Source organism: Oryctolagus cuniculus, chromosome 3 (genome assembly GCF_964237555.1).
Source record: "Oryctolagus cuniculus chromosome 3, mOryCun1.1, whole genome shotgun sequence".
Taxonomy (NCBI): domain Eukaryota; kingdom Metazoa; phylum Chordata; class Mammalia; order Lagomorpha; family Leporidae; genus Oryctolagus; species Oryctolagus cuniculus.
Genome location: NC_091434.1, coordinates 141,252,884 through 141,275,388, shown reverse-complemented (window position 1 = coordinate 141,275,388; position 22,505 = coordinate 141,252,884). Strand labels below are relative to the sequence as shown.

General features: G+C 41.5%; 1 protein-coding gene across 7 annotated transcripts in view; it reads right to left on the bottom strand.

Moving 5' to 3' along the window:
- The window catches only part of FBXL13 (F-box and leucine rich repeat protein 13), a 252,385-nt gene that overhangs the window by 213,765 nt on the left and 16,115 nt on the right, over positions 1-22,505 (bottom strand). For 4 of the 7 annotated variants that reach the window (XM_051848859.2, XM_051848864.2, XM_008258313.4 and 1 more), the window contains exons 2-6: positions 17,058-17,161; positions 16,480-16,570; positions 8,728-8,795; positions 6,388-6,542; positions 787-896 (exon numbers count right to left, since the gene is read on the bottom strand). In XM_051848859.2, coding sequence (XP_051704819.2) covers positions 787-896; positions 6,388-6,542; positions 8,728-8,795; positions 16,480-16,570; positions 17,058-17,161 — 528 coding nt within the window. Of the gene's footprint in view, positions 1-786; positions 897-6,387; positions 6,543-8,727; positions 8,796-9,304; positions 9,350-16,479; positions 16,571-17,057; positions 17,162-22,505 lie in introns of those variants that run through there. The other 3 variants (XM_051848861.2, XM_051848860.2, XM_051848862.2) reach the window with 2 other exon arrangements.

Genomic DNA, 22,505 nt, shown 5'->3' with positions numbered 1-22,505 from the left:
TCTGAACCAGTTTGGGGATGGGTGGAGGCAGTGATCCTGCCCGCCAAGGCCCAGTCACTTCCTGTACATCCTGACCTTGTATTTCAAAGAATGTTAATAAATGCTGATATTTATTACTAAATAATGTAGCTACAAAACAATTCCAGTATGCTTTTACGCCTGATCCTGGAAGTTACCCGGCATATTCTAAAACAACATTAAGTGTTGTTTATGTACAAATAGCTCAGCAAACTAGAGCATTTTAGTTTACGATGATTTCCTTGAGTCCTCTGTTTCAGTTGCTTTAATTTTTAGTGGATGCCCCAGGTAAGGATAATTCCTTAGGTTTAGGCAATTTAGTAATTTTTAAAAAACACTTAATATTAAACTTTTAATTTATTGGACACTGAAAAATAACAAATTAACTTCATCCAGAAAAAGAATAAATTTATTCAGTCTTTATCATTTACTTCTCCATTATAATGATATCAGATATTTTCTCTTCCATATAGATAGATAAATTCTTAGTTTCTTTATCAATGTGTTTAAACAAAATGTTAAAAATTTTTTTCCTTGGTCCATAATTGTATTTTTCTTGTTCATAATTCAAACGAACAGAAATTATTAGGAAACACCTGGGGTAGCTGAAGCAAAATTTAAATTATTAAGTAAAAGAACAAAGAGCCCACCAAAAGCACATAATATTCAGGATTTTAGTATTTCCAACACTTGGCATTATTATCTAAGGTAGCACGACTATAATTGAAAAATTCAGATTTTTAAAAACTGCTTCCAAATATACAATACCAGCTCATCTTCTCTCATTTTAGTCTTGGATCTTGCTTTATCCCGCCAGTTTGTTAGAACAACTTTCAGTTTGTGACAATATAACATCTGTTGTATCCGCCATAGTACTTCTAAAGAAAATAGATTATTTATGGTCAAAGCTGTTTCCAAAAAAAAGTGATTTAACATTCTATCATTTTTATAATATGAACCAATATTGTATCTGATAGTATTTGGGATTTTTTGTTTCTGTTTTCAAAGATCTGTTTATTTGAAAATCAGACTTACAGAAAGAGAGGGAGAGACAGAGAAAGAGAGAGGGAGACTTTCCATCTGCTGGTTCATTCCCCAGATGGCCACAGGAGCCAAGGTTAAACCAGGCCAAAACCAGGAGCCAGGAACTTCATCTGGGTCTCCCACTTGGGTGGCAGGGACTCAAACACTTGAGCCATCTTCCACTGCTTGCAGGCCATTAGCAGGGAGCTGGATCAGAAGTGGAGCAGCCAAGACACAAACTGGTGCCCACATGGGATACCAGTGTCATAGGCGGCAGTTTTACCAGCTGTACCACAACGCCAGACCCAGTCTTTGGTTTTAATTACATCTGAAATTGATTACTTCTTAAAAAAGATTTTCAGAATAACAAAAAGAGAGGGAGAGACAGAAAAAGAGAGATCTTCCACCATGAGCCATCATGTGCCTCACAAGCACATTAGCAGGAGACTGGATCGGAAGCAAAATAGGCCTCAAACTGACACTTTGATATGGGATATGGGCATCCCACCCACTGTGCCACAATACCCACCCCAGAAATCAATTACTTTTGACACATTAGATAGTACTCATGAAACTTGAACCTGTATATGTCACCTTTTCCCATAGAAATTAACATGTAATAGATGCAGGAGAAATTTCATATCATATATCATTTCTTCTTTTTTTTTTAAAGGTTTATTTATTTTACTTGAAGTCAGAGTTACATAGAGACAGAGGCAGAGGCAGAGAGAAAGAGAGAGGTCTTCCATCTGCTGGTTCACTCCCTAAATGGCCACAACGGCCGGAACTGTGCCAATCTGAAGCCAGGAGTCAGGAGCTTCTTCCAGGTCTCTGGAAGGAGCCCAAGGACTTGGGCAATTTTCTACTGCTTTCCCAGGCCGTAACAGAGAGCTGGACTGGAAGTGGAGCATCCGGGACTCGAACCAGCGCCCACGTGGGATGCCAGCACTGTAGGCGGCGGCTTTACCAGCTACTACACAGCACTGGCCCCCATTTCTTCTTTTTTAACAAATCTATTCTGCATAAAATCAGAATTTCCAGACTTACTCATAAGAAATATAATCATGAGGTAGTATTCAGATCCAATGACTTTGAACTTAATTATAGGCTGCATTATTTAATGGGTTTCTTTTATGAGTTAGCCAGGCCAATGCCCACACACAGAGGCCAAAAAAGATGACTGAATCAGGCCTGGAAAACCACTCACTGAAGGCAGTGGCTTCTTAGCTGCAGTCAGTCCTGTCCTCTAAGAAACAGAGACCCGCTGGTGGTGGTGGTGGTGGTGGTGTTTAATCTTTGTTTTTGTATTTTCAAAAGGAGCAGGACATATGGATTTTATATGAACACTTCTGACATTCACATTTTGGGAACACATTTTTTAGATTTTTTTTTTAAGTACTATGCAAACAGGGGCTGCACTGTGGCACAGCAGGTTAAGCCACTGCTTGCAATGCCAGGATCTGATACCAGAACACCAGTTCACATCCCATTTGCAGTGCTTCCCATCCAGTTTCCTGCTGATGCATGTGGGAGAACACCAGGGGGTGGCCCAAGTGCCCGGGGCCCCTGCCACTCATATGGGAGACCTGGATGGAGTTTCAGGCTCCTGGCTTTGGCCTGGCCCAGCCCTAGCTGTTGCAGCCATTTAGGGAGTGAATCAGCAGATGGAAGATATCTCTCTAGATATAGATATAGATATAGATATATACAAATAAATAATTTATTATATAGATATATAGATAAGTTATATAATTTATATTATATATACAGATAATTTGTATATAATATATATATTTATAATTTATTTGAAAGGCAGAAAGAGAGAGAACAAATAAAGCAAAACATGTGGACTTCCAGTCTTTAACATCACTGTTGGACTTTGAAGGCCTTTGTCTGTCTTCATGGGTTACAGCTCTGCTACACTTTGCAGTTTTGTCCCAAAAGCCTATAGCTCAACTAGTTTAGTTATTGATACTTATCAAATTCGGCTGGCCTTAAGCAACTGGGAAATGAACGAGCATTTATCAGTGTAAATCTACAATAAGTAGGTATAACTCATCTACTGAATGACTCCTGTTTCTTCATTATATGTTCAGATTTTGGTTCAGTCATAACAGGAGAACTTGGACTGATCTAGTTGTTAAGTTTAGCTCCCAAGCAGACAAACAAATGAAACTAGATCCATTTACTTTATTACTTCAGCAATCTTTTTAAGGACAATTATGAATTTCAACACTTGTAAAACTACAGGCAACATGGTCCCTTAAAAAAATGGATGACTTCAAGGGGCCAACACTGTGGCTCAGTGGATTATGCCATAGCCTGCGACAATGGCACCCCATGTTGGAAAGTTTGTTTAAGTCCCGACTTCTCCACTTCTGATCCAGCTTCCTGCTAATGCACCTGGGAAGGCAGTGGAAAATGCTCCAAGTACTTGGACCCTTGCCACCCATGCGGGAGACCCAGATGGAATTCCTGGCTCCTGGTTTCAGCCTGGCCCGGTCCCAACTGTTGCAACCATTTGGGGAGTAAACCAATGAATGGAAGATCTATCTCTTTCTCTCTCTCTGCCTTTCAGTAAATAAACCTTTTTTAAATGGATGACTTCCTTAAAATAATTTCAATTCCTTTTGGTTGAATTGTTTTTCCACAAAATAGTCTTCCATATATTTCAATGTTTAGGGTGATTTTAGCTTTTACCCTTGAAATTATAACAATTACAAAGTAAAAAATTTGATGATTCATTACTATACTGTATCAACAGAAACTCACATCTGCATATCATTTGATATATTAGATTATTTGTATATACTCTAAAATATAATATCAGACTCTAATAACATTTCATAGATTTTAAGGCTTTATTATAGCATTATACAAATGTATAGTAAAATGTCTAAATTATGGCTATGTCTTATTTATTTTTGTTCATTTCAGTGGTACCACTTACAGAAACATAAGTTAGGCTTATTTGGAATGCCTGACAATTGATTCTCAAGCAAAATTTTTACTTTTTTTCATTCAGGAGTACAAAAAAACATAGTCTAATCGGTTCATATGAATGCAACAGATATTTTGAAAGATATAATTTTGAAATTACTTGATTTTGGTTGCAAAGAGAAATATAAAGTTTTTCTGCATGAATCTAATAAAGACTTCTTAAAAATATGCTCCTGTGTTGTACAGTGGTGAATTAAAGAGGGATAAGAAGGGTGAGGGATAGAAGGGGGCAGAGGAGGGTATGGAGAAGGAGCAAGAGGACGACGTTCTGGGGAAAGGAAAGCCGAGAGATGAGGGAGGCGTGAGGGGAGAGCATGGGCAGGTCCAACAGGCCAGGCTGCGGGACAGGAAGGGACTAGGAGTGAGGGAGACAAAGACAAGGTATGCGAGAGAAGGAGCCAGAGAGAAATGAAGAGGAGGGCACAGAAACCAGAGAGACCTTGAAGAAGGAGAGGAAAAGGGAAAGAGGGACACAACGACGGAGCAAGCAACTGCCACAGAGAGAGGGCAGGAGTTGAGAAACAGAAAAAATAACCCAGATGTGCAGAGGAAAGCCATTGGCAGAGAGGCTGTCCCGGTGTGCAGACTAAACTGTTCCCTACAGAGCTTGTAGCTCATCCGACCATGGATTTTTGTTTTTAAAAGATTTGTTTGTTTATTTATTTATTTGAAAGAGTTATGGGGTCAGAGAAGAGAAAGAGAGAGAGAGAGAAATAAACAGATTTTCCATCTGCTGGTTCACTCCCCAAATGGCCGCAACACCCAGGGCTGGGCCAGGCCAAAGCCAGGAGCCAGGAGTTTCTTCCAGGTCTCCCACATGGGTGCAGAGGCCCAAACACTTGAGCCATCCTCAGCTGCTTTCCCAGGTGCATTAACAGAGAGCTGGATTAGAAGCAGAGCAGCCAGGAATTGAACCCGCACCCATAAGGGATGCCGGCGCTGCAGACAGCGACTTAACCCACTGTGCCACAGTGCCAGCAGAACATGAATTTTGAAGACAGTTATCACCTACTATTACAACTTCATGAAAGTCTAGTTAGTCAATTAATCAGTTCTGAACCTCTCATTACTCTTATGCTAAAACCTTTGGAGGGTTCCCTTTGACTGAGGGAAAGACAACAGACAGGCAAAAGGAAGATTCTCTGGTTTGCAACAGCCATGAAATAGTCCGTACCTGGAGAGCTATAATGAGTCTAAGCAAAAGGCTGCAGTTCTTGGTCGCAGCCCCTAGCATCACTTAAATACACTGTGTACTCATTACAACCACCAGGTCTTAAGTAAGAGAAACTGATTTGCCTTTGTATTTCCTCATATATCCATTAAATAAAATATTTACAATGAAGGTAGAGCTTTCTGAAAAACCAGTCAATTTTTGTACTCATCCATAACATATTAGCTATTATGTGGGGAAAAAAAAGCTGAGAGTAGATACCAATTTATATTTATATACATATATATATGCAAATACACATTGAATATGATTTTAAATATGTCAGTTTTCTGTTACAATAAAATTTTTTTTTTTTTTTGACAAGCAGAGTGGACAGTGAGAGAGAGAGACAGAGAGAAAGGTCTTCCTTTGCCGTTGGTTCACCCTCCAATGGCCGCCGCGGCCGGCGCGCTGCGGCCGGCACACCGCGCTGATCCGATGGCAGGAGCCAGGAGCCAGGTGCTTTTCCTGGTCTCCCATGGGGTGCAGGGCCCAAGCACCTGGGCCATCCTCCACTGCACTCCATGGCCACAGCAGAGGGCTGGCCTGGAAGAGGGGCAACCGGGACAGAATCCGGCGCCCCGACCGGGACTAGAACCCGGTGTGCCGGCGCCGCTAGGCGGAGGATTAGCCTAGTGAGCCGCGGCGCCGGCCACAATAAAATATTTTTACAAAAATTGGCGTGGGAGACAAAGAGAAAGGAAAATAGAACTCCCATCCATTGGTTCACTCCCCCAGTGCCTGCAAAGGGACTGGGCTGGACCGAAGCTGGGAGCTTGGAACTCAGTCTAGGGCCCCACGTGAGCTGCAGTAACTCAACTACTTGAGCTATCACTGCTGCCCCCCGGGATCTGCATTAGAGGAAGTCAAAGCCAGGAGCTGGGACTCAAACCCAGGTACTTCAGTATGGGAAATGGGCATCTCAATTGCCATCTCACTTGCCAGGCTAAATGCCCACTCCACTAAATCTTTTGAAACAAATATCACTAATTTTAAATTAGCCAGCCAGTCTACTTTCATGTCATGACAATTGTCCAAACACAAAAAATAATACATAAACCTTGCTTTGACAGTTGTTGTGTTGACTCTTTGAACAAATGAGTATGAAAATTAATTACAGCTATGTCAGGATTTACCTTTAAGTTTTCTTCTTTGATTTTCTGCAAGAGAGTGCCAGTAATGAAATGAAGATTTCTGAAGTTTGTAATTATAATGTGTTATTGCTTTTTCCATTTTTTCAGCCAGAATTTCATCTTCATTTACATGAGGTATTGCTATGTCTCTCCAAGTACTTCAGGCAGAAAATACAGAAAAATAATGTTTATATTAGTGCAATACATTAGTAAATAAAGTAAGAGTAATAATAAGTGGGACTTGCTTTATCTCTTTAAAACTATACCACAGAAAGAAACTCCTACAAATTGCATATGACCTGAAGAATTTCTGATGGTCAACAGGAAAATGCAGCTTCAAGTCATATCTCTCTTTGTTTAAGAAAAAGAACATGAGTTATAGTCATGATATCATAACTTTGATTTATCAAAAGAATCACCCTAATAATTATTAAAAGCAAAAAAATGTGGGAGGGGAAATTTAAATTCCAACACATGTCTGGCCCCAAGGTCTTCAGATACGTGGACTGCAGGGCTATATACAAAGCTATACTTTGAAGTACTAAGAACATTTTTAACTAATTAAAAGCTGATTAAATTTTTTACTTTAATTTTTAGTTAGTTTTCAACATATTCAATGTGATCTGTGGAGACAATTCTAAGAACACAATGATACTCTCTTCCTCCCTCCCTCCCTCTCTCCTCACTCTCTCTCCCTCCTGCCCTTCTTTCTTTTTCCTTTGTCATTTTTTTTCAGTTTTTGAAATAACATTTTAAGTTTACATTATAGTAAAAAGACTTAATATTTCAACAAATAAGAAGTTTGACAAGTTAAAGAGCAAAAAGACTCTAGAGGGAATATAGATAATGGTTATAAACAATAATTGAATGGGAAAATGACCATTTTACCCATACATAATGAATTTTAAAGTAATCACAGATCATTAAAACCATAAAGTGTAAAATTCCTAACCGCTGGTTTGACAACAGTATAAAACAAAGTTTTACAAAACTATATTTGCAACAATACTGATACACACAGACATTTCTTTCTTTTTCTGTTTTTTTTTTTTTTTTTTTTTTTTTAATTTAGCTCCCACATATAAGGGAGAACATGAGGTATTTGTCTTCCTGGGTCTGGCTTATTTCAGTCAACATCATGTCCTTCAATTGCATCCATTTTGCTGCAAATGGTAGAATTCCATTCTTTTTTATAGCTGAATAATATTCCATCGTGTATATATACCACATTTTCTTGATCCATTTGTCTGATGATAGACATTTTGGTTGATTCCAAATTTTGGCTATTGTGAAAATAGTAAAACTTATTCCATTAAAATGAAGTATATAATTAAAAGTAGTGGAAATATGACAAAATAGAAAAGTCAGAACAACTGGCCAAAATAATTTTTTCCTCATGGAATAGATCAAGAATGCCATCTCACTAGTCAAAGTGATCAGTTTCAGGTCATAATTGATCACAATGCTAGGATTAAGTGTCAAAGGGATCACATAAACAAGACTAGTGTCTGCTAATAATAACTGATAGAATTAAAAAGGATAAAATGATCCAACATGGGAAGCAGGATACACAGCAGACTCATAGAATGGTAGATGCCCTAAACAGCACTCTGGCCTCAGAATCAGCCCTTAACGCATTCACATATGATTAAAAAGCCCATGAGAGTTTCTCAGGCATGGAAAGAAAAGACACTCTGGCAAAACAAAACAAAACAAAACCACCTAAATGAAAGATCTCTGTGAGTGAGATCCCAGTGGAAAGAATGGGCCATCAAAGAAGGAGGTACCTTTCTCTGAAGGGAGGAGAGAACTTCCACTTTGAGTATGGCTATGTCTAAATAAGATCAGATTGGTGAACTCAAGAGGTTTCCATAGCCTTGGCAGCTCATGACAAGAGCCTAGGGTGATTGCTGACATCATAAATAAGAGTGTCAATTGTTAAATCAACAACAGGAGTCACTGTACACTACTCCCCATGTAGGATCTCTGTCCTTAATGTGTTGTACTATGTGAATTAATGGTATAACTAGTACTCAAACAGAGGTCTGTACTTTGTGTGTCTGTGTGGGTGCAAACTGTTGAAATCTTTACTTAGTATATACTAAGTAGATCTTCTGTATATAAAGATAATTGAAAATGAATCTTGATGAAGAATGGGATGGGAGAGGGAGTGGGAGATGGGATGGTTGTGAGTGGGAGGGAGGTTATGGGGGGAAAAAACGCTATAATCCAAGAGTTGTACTGTGGAAATTTATACTTATTAAATAAAAGCTTTAAAAAAATTAAAAATCTGAAGAGGAAGACATTAAAACTACATTCTTATCCCAAAAATCTGATTCTTACCAAAAATGAGTCTTCACTAAATTTTTAGTGTGAAAGGTACATGCTTTTATCATCAATTCTGGAGTCACCTAAAATAAATAATTGAAAAAAATTAGAAATGAGTGAACTGTACGCATCCCCTGTGTGAGATAAAGGGGAAATGAGAGCAATGGTTGCCTCTGGGGCGAGGAATGGGCAGTTAGGGCATAGGCATGGATCGGAAGAACCGCACACCATTCCTATATTGGGATCCTATCGTGTATGCCTAGTCCATATGTTTTAAAAGTTAAAATCGCAGCTTCAAATTGTCCCATTCCATCTCACTTATTTTAAAGCCTTTTAAGGGCAGTATTATGGTGTTGTTATTACTAGCTATCCTCAGAGTCTTAGGGGTGTTGAGTTGCATGTCTACTGATCACTACATAATTCTGCCTTCTCAGGGATATAAAATGAGATTCTCTTTTCAAAAAAACATACTGGACTGCCTCACTTGCCAAGCAGGAATAGGAAAGCCACGTGAGTTAAAAGTCTAAATTGGAATATGCTTTAAGAGGTACAAAACTGTTCACCTACAATTATTCACAATAAGATATATTACCTGCTAACTGAGGATTGCTGAAATCATCTGTACCGTCCATTCATTCTTGAATGAGCAAAGATAATATTATTGTATTAACATACTTAAAATATGAGGGATCTTCAAAAATTTCATGGAAATGTATGTTATGAAAATGACTACATGCATGGATCTTAAATTTTTTTGCACAAGAATAAACTTTAAGTATTTTTAAATTATTTTATTTATTTGAAAATCAGAGAGACAGAGAAACAGATACACCCCATTCACTAGCTCACCCCTCAAATACCCACAGCAGCCAAGGTGAGGCCAGGCTGAAGCCAGGACCCAGGAACCCAATCTATATTTCCAACGTGGGTGGCAGGGACCAACTACCTCAGCCATCCACCTGCTGCTTCCGAAGCTGCATACCAGCAGAACGCTGGAATTGGGAGCAGAACCAGGACTCAAACCCAGACACTCTGATACAGAATAGGGAAGTCCCATAAGACCAGACGCTCACTCTAAATTTATCTTGTAATTCCATTTTCCCACAAACTTTTTGAAGTCAGTCTGTAGGCATATAGCTACTATTAAATGCTAATGGTGGAGGCCGGCGCTGTCGTACAGCGGGTTAACATCCTGGCCTGAAGTGCCAGCATCACATATGGGCACCAGTTCAAGACCCGGCTGCTCCACTTCTGATCCAGCTCTCTGCTATGGTCTGGGAAGGCAGTGGAAGATGGCCCAAGTCCTTGGGCCCCTGCACCCACGTGAGAGACCCAGAGGAGGCTCCTGGCTTCAGATCAGCACAGTTCCGGTTGTTGCAGCCAATTAGGGAGTGAACTATCATGTGGAAGACCTCTCTCTCTGCCTCTCCTTCTCTCTCTGTGTAACTCTGACTTTTAAATAAATAAATAAATCCTAAAAAAAATGCTAGTGGTGTTTATCTCTCATTTTATTGCCACTCTATTTACCATACAGCTACACAAACGTAGTCATCTCAACTTGTTTGTATAGAGAAGTTGGGTTCAAATCTACACCAACTGCCAGGATTTCTGAATTCTGCTTTTCTAAGGCACACAGCTGTAACGCTTTGGTAAGTTAATAGATCCTGTTAAACACATGTTAGTCACAGACATATATCAGGCACATAAGAGAGGCCTAGTAGGCTATATCATTTGTGCTCAATGACATTTGAATATTCTCATTTGGATTAGGAATTAAATACAAATTATGATGATGCTGAGAAAAAACATAAATTGTTTAACTCATTCTTCACTAATTTTTTTTTTTTTTTTTACAGCTGGTTACTGAGAGGAAGGAAAGGATGTTACAGGGACATGAGTGAGACAGAGAAAGAAATAATACTCTGGGGCCCTGAGTGGCACAGCTGATTAAGCCACCGTCTGCAGAGCCAGCATCCCATATGGGTGCAGGTTCAAGTCCTGGCTGTTCTACTTCCAATCCAGCTCCCTGCTAATATGCCTGGCAAGGCAGCAGAAGACGGCCCAAGTGGTTAGGCCCCTGCACCCATGTGGCAGACCTGGAGGAAGCTCCCAGCTCCTGGCTTTAGCCTGGCCGAGCCCCAGTCACTGTGGTTATTTGGGGAGTGAACTGGCAGATGGAAGTCCTCTCTATCTGTCTGTCTGTCTCTCTCTTTCAAATAAATAAATACATCTTTCAAAAATAAATAAATAATAATCACCTCAGTATTCATTATATTGCTTTGTAATGTTACATAATTGCAAAAACATAATTATATTAAAGAGAAATATAGACAGTCATCAAATAATATAAGCACTTATTTTAGGTAACAAAAAAATTATCACTTTTGCTGCAAATACCTGATAGGATATGTACATCTTGAAGATAAAAAAGAATCACACAATTTTCTTAAACTGCATTTGGTGTCCTTACCCTTAGTGGTTCTGGAGTACAGTCATTCTGAAACCATCGTAGGATCCTAAAACTCCTCTAGGATTCAACTAGTGAGCAATTATGTAAATGTCTATACATGTCCTATAGACGTCTAATGATCCAAGGTTCACTGAAAGTGGGTCAACCAGACCATGTGTACTTCCTGATGTGATGCACTAGGAAGAACTCCACAGCCCCATGCAGTATTCTTGGCAGCAAAAGAAGAAAGGGGGTAACTGAAAGTGATCTCAATTAAATATAAGAGTGGGAATAAGAGAGGGAGGGGATATACAATTTGGGACATGCTCAATCGGACTTGCCCCAAGTGATGGAGTTAGAAATGTGCCAGGGGATTCCAATATAATCCCATCAAGATTGCACATACCAATGCCATCTCACTAGTCCAAGTGATCAATTTCAGGTCACAATAGACCATAATGATAGGTCTAACAGTCAAAGGGATCACATAAACAAGACTAGTGTCTGATAATACTAACTGATAGAATAAAAAAGGGAGAGAATGATCCAACATGGGAAGTGGGATACACAGCAGACTCATAGAATGGCAGTTGTCCTAAACAGCACCCTGGCCTCGGAATCAGCCCTTAAGGCATTCAGATCTGGCTGAAGAGCCCATGAGAGTATTTTAGGCATGGAAAGCCAAGACACTCTGGCAAAAAAAAAAAAAAAAAAAAAAAAAAAAAAAAAAAAACCTAAACGAAAGATCTCTGTGAGTGAGATCCCAGTGGAAAGAATGGGCCATCAAAGAAGGAGGTACCTTTCTCTGAAGGGAGGAGAGAACTTCCACTTTGACTATGGCCTTGTCAAAATAAGATCAAAGTTGGTGAGCTCAGGGGGCTCCCATGGCCTTGTCAACTCATGACTAGAGCCTGGGGAGATTGCTGATGCCTTAAACAAGAGTGTCAATTTGTTAAGTCAACAACAGGAGTCACTGTGCACTTACTCCCCATGTAGGATCTCTGTCCTTAATGTGTAGTTCAATATGAATTAATGATATGACTAGTGCTCAAACAGTATTTGGCACTTTGTGTTCTGTGTGGGGGCAAACTGATGAAATCTTTACTTAATATATACTAAATTGATCTTCTGTATATAAAGATAATTGAAAATGAATCTTGATGCGAGTGGAATGGGAGAGGGAGTGGGAGATGGGAGGGTTGCGGGTGGGAGGGAAGTTATGGGGGGGGAAGCCATTGTAATCCATAAATTGTACTTTGGAAATTTATATCTACTAAATAAAAGTTAAAAAAAAAAAAAAAAAGAAAGAAAGAAAGAAAGAACCTGAATGGAATCAAGCTTCTTGCTCTAAGTCCCAGCCTCCAGGAAATGCAGGAAACAGAGTAAGATTACACCAGAGGAAACAACAAGAATGTGGGACATTTTACAGAAAAACAGGTCTGTTTCCTTCAATAAAGAACCGGCATGGGAAAAAAAAAAAAAAAAAAACACAGGAGAAATGTTGTCTATTACAAGAGACATTAGACGACAACCAAAGGCAATATGGCAAACACTATATGCATTCTGGTTTGAACAGAGTCATACATAAAAGGACATTTTTAGGCAATTTGGGAAACTCAAATATGGAATATGTATCTGGATATAATCAGTACTAGATGATATTCAGGAATTACTGGTTTTCATTATGGAAGACAATGGCACTGTGTTTATTTTTTCCAAAAACGCCATTTCCTCTTAGAGATGCACACTGAAGTATTTAACAGTAAAATAATACAATTTTTGGATTTGCTTCCTAATACTCCAACCGTAAAGGAGGAAACAGAACAAATTAACAAGATTGGCAAAATGCTGATCATTGTTCAAGCTGGATGTACTTTTGTGTTATGTTTAAAGTTTTCCATAATAAAAGGATTTTTAAATGTTATACATGTCTCCTTTCACAATTAGTAGGTCCATCTGGAGATTTCATTTCCTAAGAAATGAGAATCAAATCAGTCAAGTTAGTTCTCGCCTTACATCACTGACCCTTTCACACAATTAAACGGTCTTTCCCTTCATGGTTAGGGGAACAATTCCTACTTTTTTGGTAACTATTTGGCTTACTGCTTCTTGTATTTACTCTTCCCTGAGACTTTTATATTTTATAAATAGAAATACAGAGACAGCCCTCACCATACAGGACTATGTATGTGAGATGGTAAAACCTCGCAAAGCAATCTTAGTAGTCCATGGAAAATCATAGTTGTTCATAACGTTTAAAATGTTTTTAGGAGCAGGCGTCCAGCCTAGCAGCCAGGACGCTGACTGGGATGGCCCGGGATGCTGGATCAGAGGGCTAAGCACTCCACGGGAAGCCGTGTTGATGGCTCCGATGACTGGTTCCTGCACCAACATGGGAGACTGGACTGCCTTCCGGCTCCTGGCTTCCACCCCAGCTACAGCAGATATTTGAGGGGAGAGGCAGTGAATGGATGTTCTCTGTCTCTCTGGCAAATGTTAATTTTTTTTCACTGAAACATTAAAAACTCTATTACTGGAAGTTAAATAGGAAATTGTATGGGAAAGGAAAGTTAAAAAAAGTAAAGCTAATATTTATTTAGAGCACTATATTTAAAAAATCAGAAACACTGAGGACTAAAGCATTTTACTTCTTGGAAGGAAAAAAAACCTTTTATTTTCCTCTCAGATGAAGCATAATTGCATTAATCTAGATCAAGTCAATTCCTCCTAACCAGCAACCATATGGTAACTGGAGATTCACATTCCTGTCTAGCTTTAGGCATTTTCCTCAATTGTTGCTGCAAACTCACATTTAATTTCTATGTTTTCCAACTTACAATAAGAAGCGGGAATGTTTTTCTATGTTTTAGCAAACTGTTAAACTCCTTTAAAAGTTGGGAGCAGCTTCCAACATTTTATCCTTTATATTTTCAAGGTCACAAAATAGTTCCAAGAATTCCTCTTTTTAAAAAAACTAATTGTCTAAAGGTGATGGTATTATGGCTAGTTTTTTTTTAAGTTTGTTTATTTATTTGAAAGGCAGAGTGATAGAGAGAGAGGGAGAGAGAGAAAGAGAGAGATCTTCCATCCACATTCACTACCCAAATGGCTACAACAATCAGGGCTGGGCCAGGCCAAAACCAGGAGGTAGGAACTCTAACCGGTTCTCCCACATAGGTGGCAAGAACTTAAGTACTTGGACATCTTCTGTTGCCTCCCATGTGCATTTGTAAGAAGCTGTATAGGAAGTAGCTGGGACTCAATCCCAAGCACATCAACAAGGTCCAGCTCTCTGCTATGGCCTGGGAAAGCAGTAGAAGATGGCCCAAGTCCTTGGGACCCTGCACCCACATAGAAGACCTCCAGCTAGATGTTGGACACAACTTGATTTTATGTTGAGATTCTTGTGAAAATACTGACATACCCCTCTACAACAGTGGTCTGCAAACATTTTAGCATCTTTTACCAATGGTTCTCAAGCTGTATTCTGAATATACTGAAAAAAAAAAAAAAAACTATTCCAAGAGTGTAGGGGTGGAGATGAGAGAGGATCCAGAATCCCATCCCCTAGGACTCCCCCTTAGCCCCTGAGGTTGACCCCAAACATCTCCAAGAACCTGGTTGCAGATATCCACAGTCCATAGCAGATCACAGCGACTATCCCACACACCATGATGCAGACCAACTTGGACTTGGACATGGGGGTTCTGCCTAGTTCAGTGCTGCCTCCTAACCACTCCAGGCTTGGCAGAATCGGCCCATCCCTCTGCTCCTCTGTCACAGACCATGGACGGGGACCCGGTGTTACTCTCTACCTGTCCGTCTACGCAGGTGCTACAAATTGTTTCTTTTTTTTTTTTTTTTTTTTTTTATTTTTGACAGGCAGAGTGGACAGTGAGAGAGAGAGACAGAGAGAAAGGTTTTCCTTTTGCCGTTGGTTCACCCTCCAATGGCCGCCGCGGCAGGCGCGCTGCGGCCAGCGCACCGCGCTGATCCGATGGCAGGAGCCAGGAGCCAGGTGCTTTTCCTGGTCTCCCATGGGGTGCAGGGCCCAAGCACCTGGGCCATCCTCCACTGCACTCCCTGGCCACAGCAGAGAGCTGGCCTGGAAGAGGGGCAACCGGGACAGAATCCGGCGCCCCGACCGGGACTAGAACCCGGTGTACCGGCGCCGCTAGGCGGAGGATTAGCCTAGTGAGCCGCGTTGCCGGCTACAAATTGTTTCTGGTTCTCAGCACCCACTTTGAACGCGGCCCTGAGTGCACTTCACAATCCCCAGCTTCACCAACAGCACTCAAGCCTGCTGGGCTTACCCTGACAGCAGCCCTGGAATGCAGAAAGATCACACTCACATCCTGTTTGTGCTAATGCTGCTCACCTTGCATGCCGGTGGCTATGTTAGCTTTTCTTAGAGACATAGTTTTTGTTCTAGAAGTTTCCATGTCTTGACTTACTTCCATGTCCTCTCTACAGGATCCAAACCAGCAGCTGGAGCTGGTTGCTCCTTTCAGAAACAATCAGGGCCAGCTTTTATGTTTGATCTTGTTCATGTTTTAGCCCCGTCTTTATGGGCATCATTCTCTTAACCCTTAACCCAAGTAGGCAGATGCCAAAGAGAATGGAGGGAGACAGAACACACAGGAAGCTGATTGGAAAGGAAAGAAAATCCTCTCCTTTGAAGTGTCCATAAGGATTGGCATTGTAGCACAGCAGATTGAGCTGTTCCCTGCAACACTGGCATCCCATATGAGGGCTGGTTCGAGACCATGTCTGATCCTGCTCCCTGCTAATACACCTGAGAAAGCAGCAGATAATGGCCCAAGAATCTGGGCCCCTGTCACCCACGTCAGAGACCAGGAAGGAGTTCCTGCCTCCTGATTTCAGCCTGACCCAGCCCCAAGCATTGTGACCATTTGAGAAGTGAACCAGCAAATGGAAGATCCTCTCTCTGTCCACCCCCCCGTAATTCTGACTTTCAAACAAACAAATACAGCCCTAAAAAACATAAAAATAAAAAAGTTTCCATAGAGCTGTTTTACCATTACAAAAAATCATGAGAAAAAGAAAGGGGAAAGATCTTAGGAGCAAGAGCAGTGCTTCTTGGAAATTTGGGGAGGTTACTGTGAGTGTGCCTGTGAGTGTGGCTGTGTGTAAGTGCATGTGTGTGTGAGTGTGTGATGTCCCTTCACTTTTCTAGGTGCCCCCAATTCCAAAAACAATCAGACCTTATATCTCCCATCAAATCCAAAATCCATGTGGGAAACTTCCATCAAAATTTAACATACATATTTTAGAAATGCTTGGTTACTAATAATTACCAGCTGATCATCCAGTCCAAAAAGTTGTTCCAAGTAAGTTTTGGATAATCTTTGGAGTTTTGGTCTCATTGATAGATCAATGCACATGTCCCTTGAATAAAATCATAAAACAAGGTCAAAAAGTAACTTCACGTCCAGTACCCAGCTCCATAATTATATACTGGTTCTTGTGGGTGGAGAAGGGAGAGGGGGGCAGAGACACATCCCTCCGGCAGAAGCAGAACAAAGTCACCTGGAGGATTCTTCAAACCATGCCTCTGCCTCCCCCTCCCACCCTCGACATCCGAGATACTGCTGTACCCTTCAAGAAGGCCACGCCTTTCTTTATCCCCAACCTGAAATAAACTGTCCTGTGAACACAGGTCACTGATGAGGTACACTGTATTTTCCAAGTTGAAAACCAGTGGACAAATTATTCCTGTTTAAACCTCTGGGCCTAAAATAGCCTGTGGATGGATTCTGTAGCAATGTGGGTACTGAAAACCTTCATTGGCAAAACCTCATTACAACCACTGTACAATGAATGCTTTGCCTTCAAAAGAAAACACTTCCCTCTTATAAACCAAAACAATACCTACCAAAGAAGATTTTCCAGACCATTTTCCATTATAGCTATGATCATTTCCTCTAAATATTGCAGTGGATCCTCGGGACACATGACAAGTAGACCGCATAACAGCGCCTGGGCAAAACGGAGAAAAGAGTCACTGCTTCTGAATGTAATGTTCTTACTGAGCAGGACACAGACTTCTCATATGATTACAAAGTCAAACAACACGCCAGGTTTTAAGTAGATCTGCTTTTCACAAACCCCTCTGTATTTATTCAGTATTAATATTTTTCTAAAGTCAAATCAAGGCACAGTTTGTTTACCTTGCCCCTCTCTAAAACGTCTATCAAATAAGGCACAAAAAAGAGTCACTGGACAGTGCTGTGCATTATATGATGAGCAAGCTCTTTATACCCAAATGAAGAAATGGTTGTGATGCTTTGGCTCTAGGGTTTCTACCCTTTTAAAACCAAGGACTCTTTTTTTTTTTTTTTGACAGGCAGAGTGGACAGTGAGAGAGAGAGACAGAGAGAAAGGTCTTCCTTTGCCGTTGGTTCACCCTCCAATGGCCGCCGCGGCCAGCGCACTGCGGCCGGCACACCGCACTGATCCGATGGCAGGAGCCAGGTGCTTCTCCTGGTCTCCCATGGGGTGCAGGGCCCAAGCACTTGGGCCATCCTCCACTGCACTCCCTGGCCACAGCAGAGGGGCAACCGGGACAGAACCCGGCGCCCCGACCGGGACTAGAACCGCAAGGACTCATTTTTTTAAAGGTAGAATATTTCCCAGACTCAACCTAAAAGTAGTTGAGAAAACCAGTCATCAAAAGCTATTGTGCATTCAGAGGCCAGCACTGGGGCTCAGCAGGTGAAGCCACAGCCTGTGATGCCACCATCCCATATCCAAACCCTGTTAAACCAGGGTTTAACTTAAACGTCCCAGCTGCTCCACTTCGGATCCACCTTGGAAAGCAGCAGAAAATGACGTTAGGCCCCTAGCACTCAGTGAGAGACCAGGATGGAGTTCCTGGCTTGGGCTTCGGTGTGGCCCAGCCCCAGCTATTGCACCCATTTATGGAGTGAACCCTGTCCAGCCCTCTCTCTCTCTGTCATTCTGCCTTTCAGATAAAATAAATTAAAACAAAAAAATCTACTGTGCAAATAAGAACTCTGAACAATGCATTTGTATGTATATCTCCAGGGTATACAGATTTGAAAAACTGACACAGTATGCATAGAAGAGAAACAAATGCCTTCCTGGACCTAAGATAACATTTAAAACATGTGTTATGGAACTCAGAAAGCCACTCTAGTCTCATTTTCCTCTATAAGGTCCCCTAAAAGAAAGTTCTAGTTAAAAGTACTGGAGAGAGACACAGAATCCCTACAGACTTCTCCATAGGAGGCAGGCAGGAAGGTTACAGGACACAGAGACTGCCAGGCCTGCTCCTTAGGCATGTCTCAGTTCCCTCTCCCGGTCTCCAGTGAGGTCTAGTGTGTGCATACTGGGGGTGGAAACATTTTCTTTGGCTCTTCTCCTACACAGGAATCACTGCTGCTGGCTTCTTTCCTGCTCCTGTATTTAAGGAACCAAATAATCCCACCCTTTGACTTCTGCAGGGTGGTTCTTCCCACCCCTGCAGGCCAAGAGTTAGCAGACCCAGGCCTGGGGCCTTTGTCTTAGACTCAGCAGTTCCCACTCCCAAAAGAGGACAATTTTTCCTAATTGGATCCTGCATAATGCAATTTCCCCTTTCGTAACAACTCTGTGTTCCTGCAGGCCAGGAACCCACCCTTTCAGACAATGGCAAAATGGTTATGGCTGCGATCCCCCTCCCTCTCCAGCTCCGCCTCCCAGCCCAGCCCCATCCCAGCTGCCCACGGTGAACCTCAGCCATCTGCAGACCACGTGGCTGCACAGGAGATCACTGGTCCTCACCACTGTCGCAAGTTGAATTCAAACACTCATCCATTACTTCAAGAGCCAGCAACAGCGGGTCCCATGTGGGACCCGCCGGAAGAGCTCAAGTCTTCTCTTGCCTGGAGGCCAGACTTTCCGCAGCTCCCTGAAAAGCCCATCTGCTCCCTGACACTTCCGTGCCTGGATCCCCAGGGTACTGGGTTTCTGGACTCTCCACTCCACATCTCCTCTTCCATCTGATTCTGGCACGCCGAGGGCATCTACATCAACCACGACGGGAACAGAGGCTGGGCTCTGAGGATGGGGCCTAGAACCCAGCATTTTAATAAGCTGTGTCCATGATTCCTATGTATGCTGAAGTCTCAAAACTAGTGCCATACTGGAGTTCAGCTTTATTATGAATGTTTAAGAAAGCTGAGGTCTGTTTACAGAATATCAGAACTTGTTTATTTCTTTATGTATTTCCAAACTCCACAGATCAGAAAACTATTTTTCCCAAAAACCTATTCTGCAGAAGTCAAGTTAAGTTGACTGGAATGCTAATCAAGGACATATGGAACCAGCAGAATTGAAATGTTCACTTTTTGCACAAGTAAACCCATTGTTCATCTTTTACTATGGAACAATATAAGACCGCATGAGATTTTATATATTAACAGTGAACAGCATTTGGCAACATGCCAACAGGACAGCACAGAAAATGAATCACTGGCTGTTTTTCTGTTTAGTGAAACTAAAAATCATAAAGCTATGAATTTAGTCTTTATCATAAACAGAAGCAAAATATGCAAACAACCCTACAAGATGGATGCTGATTCACTAATCAGGATTTTATTATTTAGCTAGCTCTCTTAATAAAAATTTACAAACAATCAAGGACAAAAAACACAATGACTTAATTATTCTGATTGGCTTCCTCATGCTTAAAATTTCACAAAACACTCACACAGTCCTCCACTTCCTTTTGGCTCTGCTTCCCAAATCTCAGTCCCCATATCTCTCAAATATTCTAATCTGAAAGATGTTCTGGATATTGAGGACAAATACAGGTTTCTCTAGGATGGTTGCTTCCATTCCTTTCCACAACAACCTTTTCTTTCTTTCTCTCTTTCTCTCTCTCTCTCTCTCCTTCCTTCCTTCCTTCCTTTTTTTTAAAGATTTGTTTATTTATTTGAAAAGCACAGTTACAGAGAAAGAGGTAGAGACAGAGAAAAAAATCTTCCACTCTCTAATTTAGTCCCGAAATGGCCACAACAGCTGGGGCTGGGCCAGATCATAGCCAGGAGCCTCAAACTCCTTCCAGGTCTCCCACAGGGATGCAGGGGCCCAAGCATATGGGCCATCCTCTGTTGCTTTCCCTGGCCATTAGCAGGGAGCTGGATCAAAAGTGGAGCAGCTGGGACTCAAACAGCACTCATATGGGATTGCAGGCAGTGGCTTAACCCCCTGTGCCACAATGCTGGTCCCCAACCTGTCTTGCAAAGAGCAAGATAATGCAGTAAGTGGAGACCACTAGGTTTAAACCCCAAATTTGCAATCTTTCTGTGTGTAACTTCTGACAAGTTACTGCTATGTCTTGTATTCCCTCAACTAAAATGAGATACAGAGGCAGGTGTTTGGCCTAATGTGTGAGACGCTAATTAAGACACACTCACACAGTCCATATCAGAGTACTGGGGTCAAGTTCCAGCTCAAGATCCTGATTAAAGCATTTCTGCTAATGCAGACCCTGGAAGGTAGCAATGATGGCCCAGGGAGCTGGGTCCCAGATACCCGCATGAGCCTTGGCTTGAGTTCCTGGTTCCTTGCTCTGACACCAGGCCATTTCTGGCATTTGGGGGGAGAACTAACAGATGGGAATGTGCTCTCAATCTCTCTCTCTCTCTTTCATATATATATATATATATATATATACACACATATATATACACACACATACATATATATACATATATCTTTCACATAAATAAATTTTAATAAAATAATAAATTCATATATGCCATAGGACTACCATGAAAATAAATTAAATGAATATATGTAAACTGCTTTGAACATTGTCTGGCACAAAATAGGCACTCATTAGATCATATAACACGTCATCAACATTATTTTGAACCATTCCACTGGTCACTGTTATCTCCATTAGAAGAAAAAACCTGGACAAAGAAAAAAACTTTGAAATATTCCTTTATTCCACTTGAGTTCAGTGTGATGACAGAGAAAGACAAAAACAGAGGAAAACTGACATTATACCAAACTGAATGGAAGAGGTTAAACCAAATGCATTTTGGTGAAAATCACTAGGAGAGAGAACTTGATAGAACAATAGTTCCAATATAAACAGCAATGTAACAACCATCTATTATAACTCTGAGTGGACACACAAAAACAGATGCAAGACACTAAAGAAATCGCATCCTATCATTTTAGATACTGAGATAAACATGGTAAAATACGCTATGGGCCTAAGCAGTAATATAAAAAGTGCTCCAAGAATGCAGAGATAAAATTGATTACCAAATGCTTGTAGGGGCCTCAGCTGTTGCAGAAACGCCCAAGTGCAATGGATTCTGTCCTGGTTGCCCCTCTTCCAGTCCAGCTCTCTGCTGTGGCCAGGGAGTGCAGTGGAGGATGGCCCAAGTGCGTGGGCCCTGTACCCCATGGGAGACCAGGATAAGTACCTGGCTCCTGGCTTCGGATCAGCGCGATGCACTGGCATTGGAGGGTGAACCAACGGCAAAAGGAAGACCTTTCTCTCTGTCTCTCTCACTGTCCACTCTGCCTGTCAAAAAAAAAAAAAAAAAGGCGCATGCTCAAAGGACTTTCCCATCCCTTTCCTCTGCACCTGTCATGTTCAGTCTCTTCGTTGGGTCTTAGTTTAGTCCCTTAGTTCAGCTACACCCCATTTACCCTGACTCTATGAATTCCCAAACCCCTTTCTGAACAGCGACTAATTTGGACATTGACAGTACTTGCTTCTTCTCCTTGGAAGTCTGCAATCATAAAATGTTCTCTTTCTCAGAAGATGAATTCCATGTTGGTATAATAATAGTGTGTGTGCAAGTAGGCATCCCTGTTGCACCAGAACTGATACGTTTCCTTTTTCTTTTTTAAAAAGATTTATTTATTTATTTGAAAGGCAGAGTTAGAGAGAGGGAGAGGGAGGGAGGGGTGGAGAGAGAGAGAGAGATCCACCTTCCAGCCACTGGTTCAGTCCCCAAAAGGCTACAACAGCCAGGGCTCAGCCAGACTTCAGTCAGGAGCCTGGAACTTCATCTGGGCCTTCCATGTGGGTGGCAGGTGCCCAGGCACTTGGGCCATCTTCTGCTGCTTTCCTAGGCACATTATCAGGGAGCTGGATTGGCAGTAGAGCAGCCAGGACTTGAGCCAGCATTCACACGGGATGCTGGTGTTGCAGGAAACAGCTTAACTCATTGCACCACAACACCAGCCCCAAGAGCTGACAGGTTTTGAAACAAACTCAGGGCTTCTCCTTTTCCCCTTGCCTCTACCATGCATTCACACAAAATTGTGTACCTGTCTTTCTTCCTCCAGA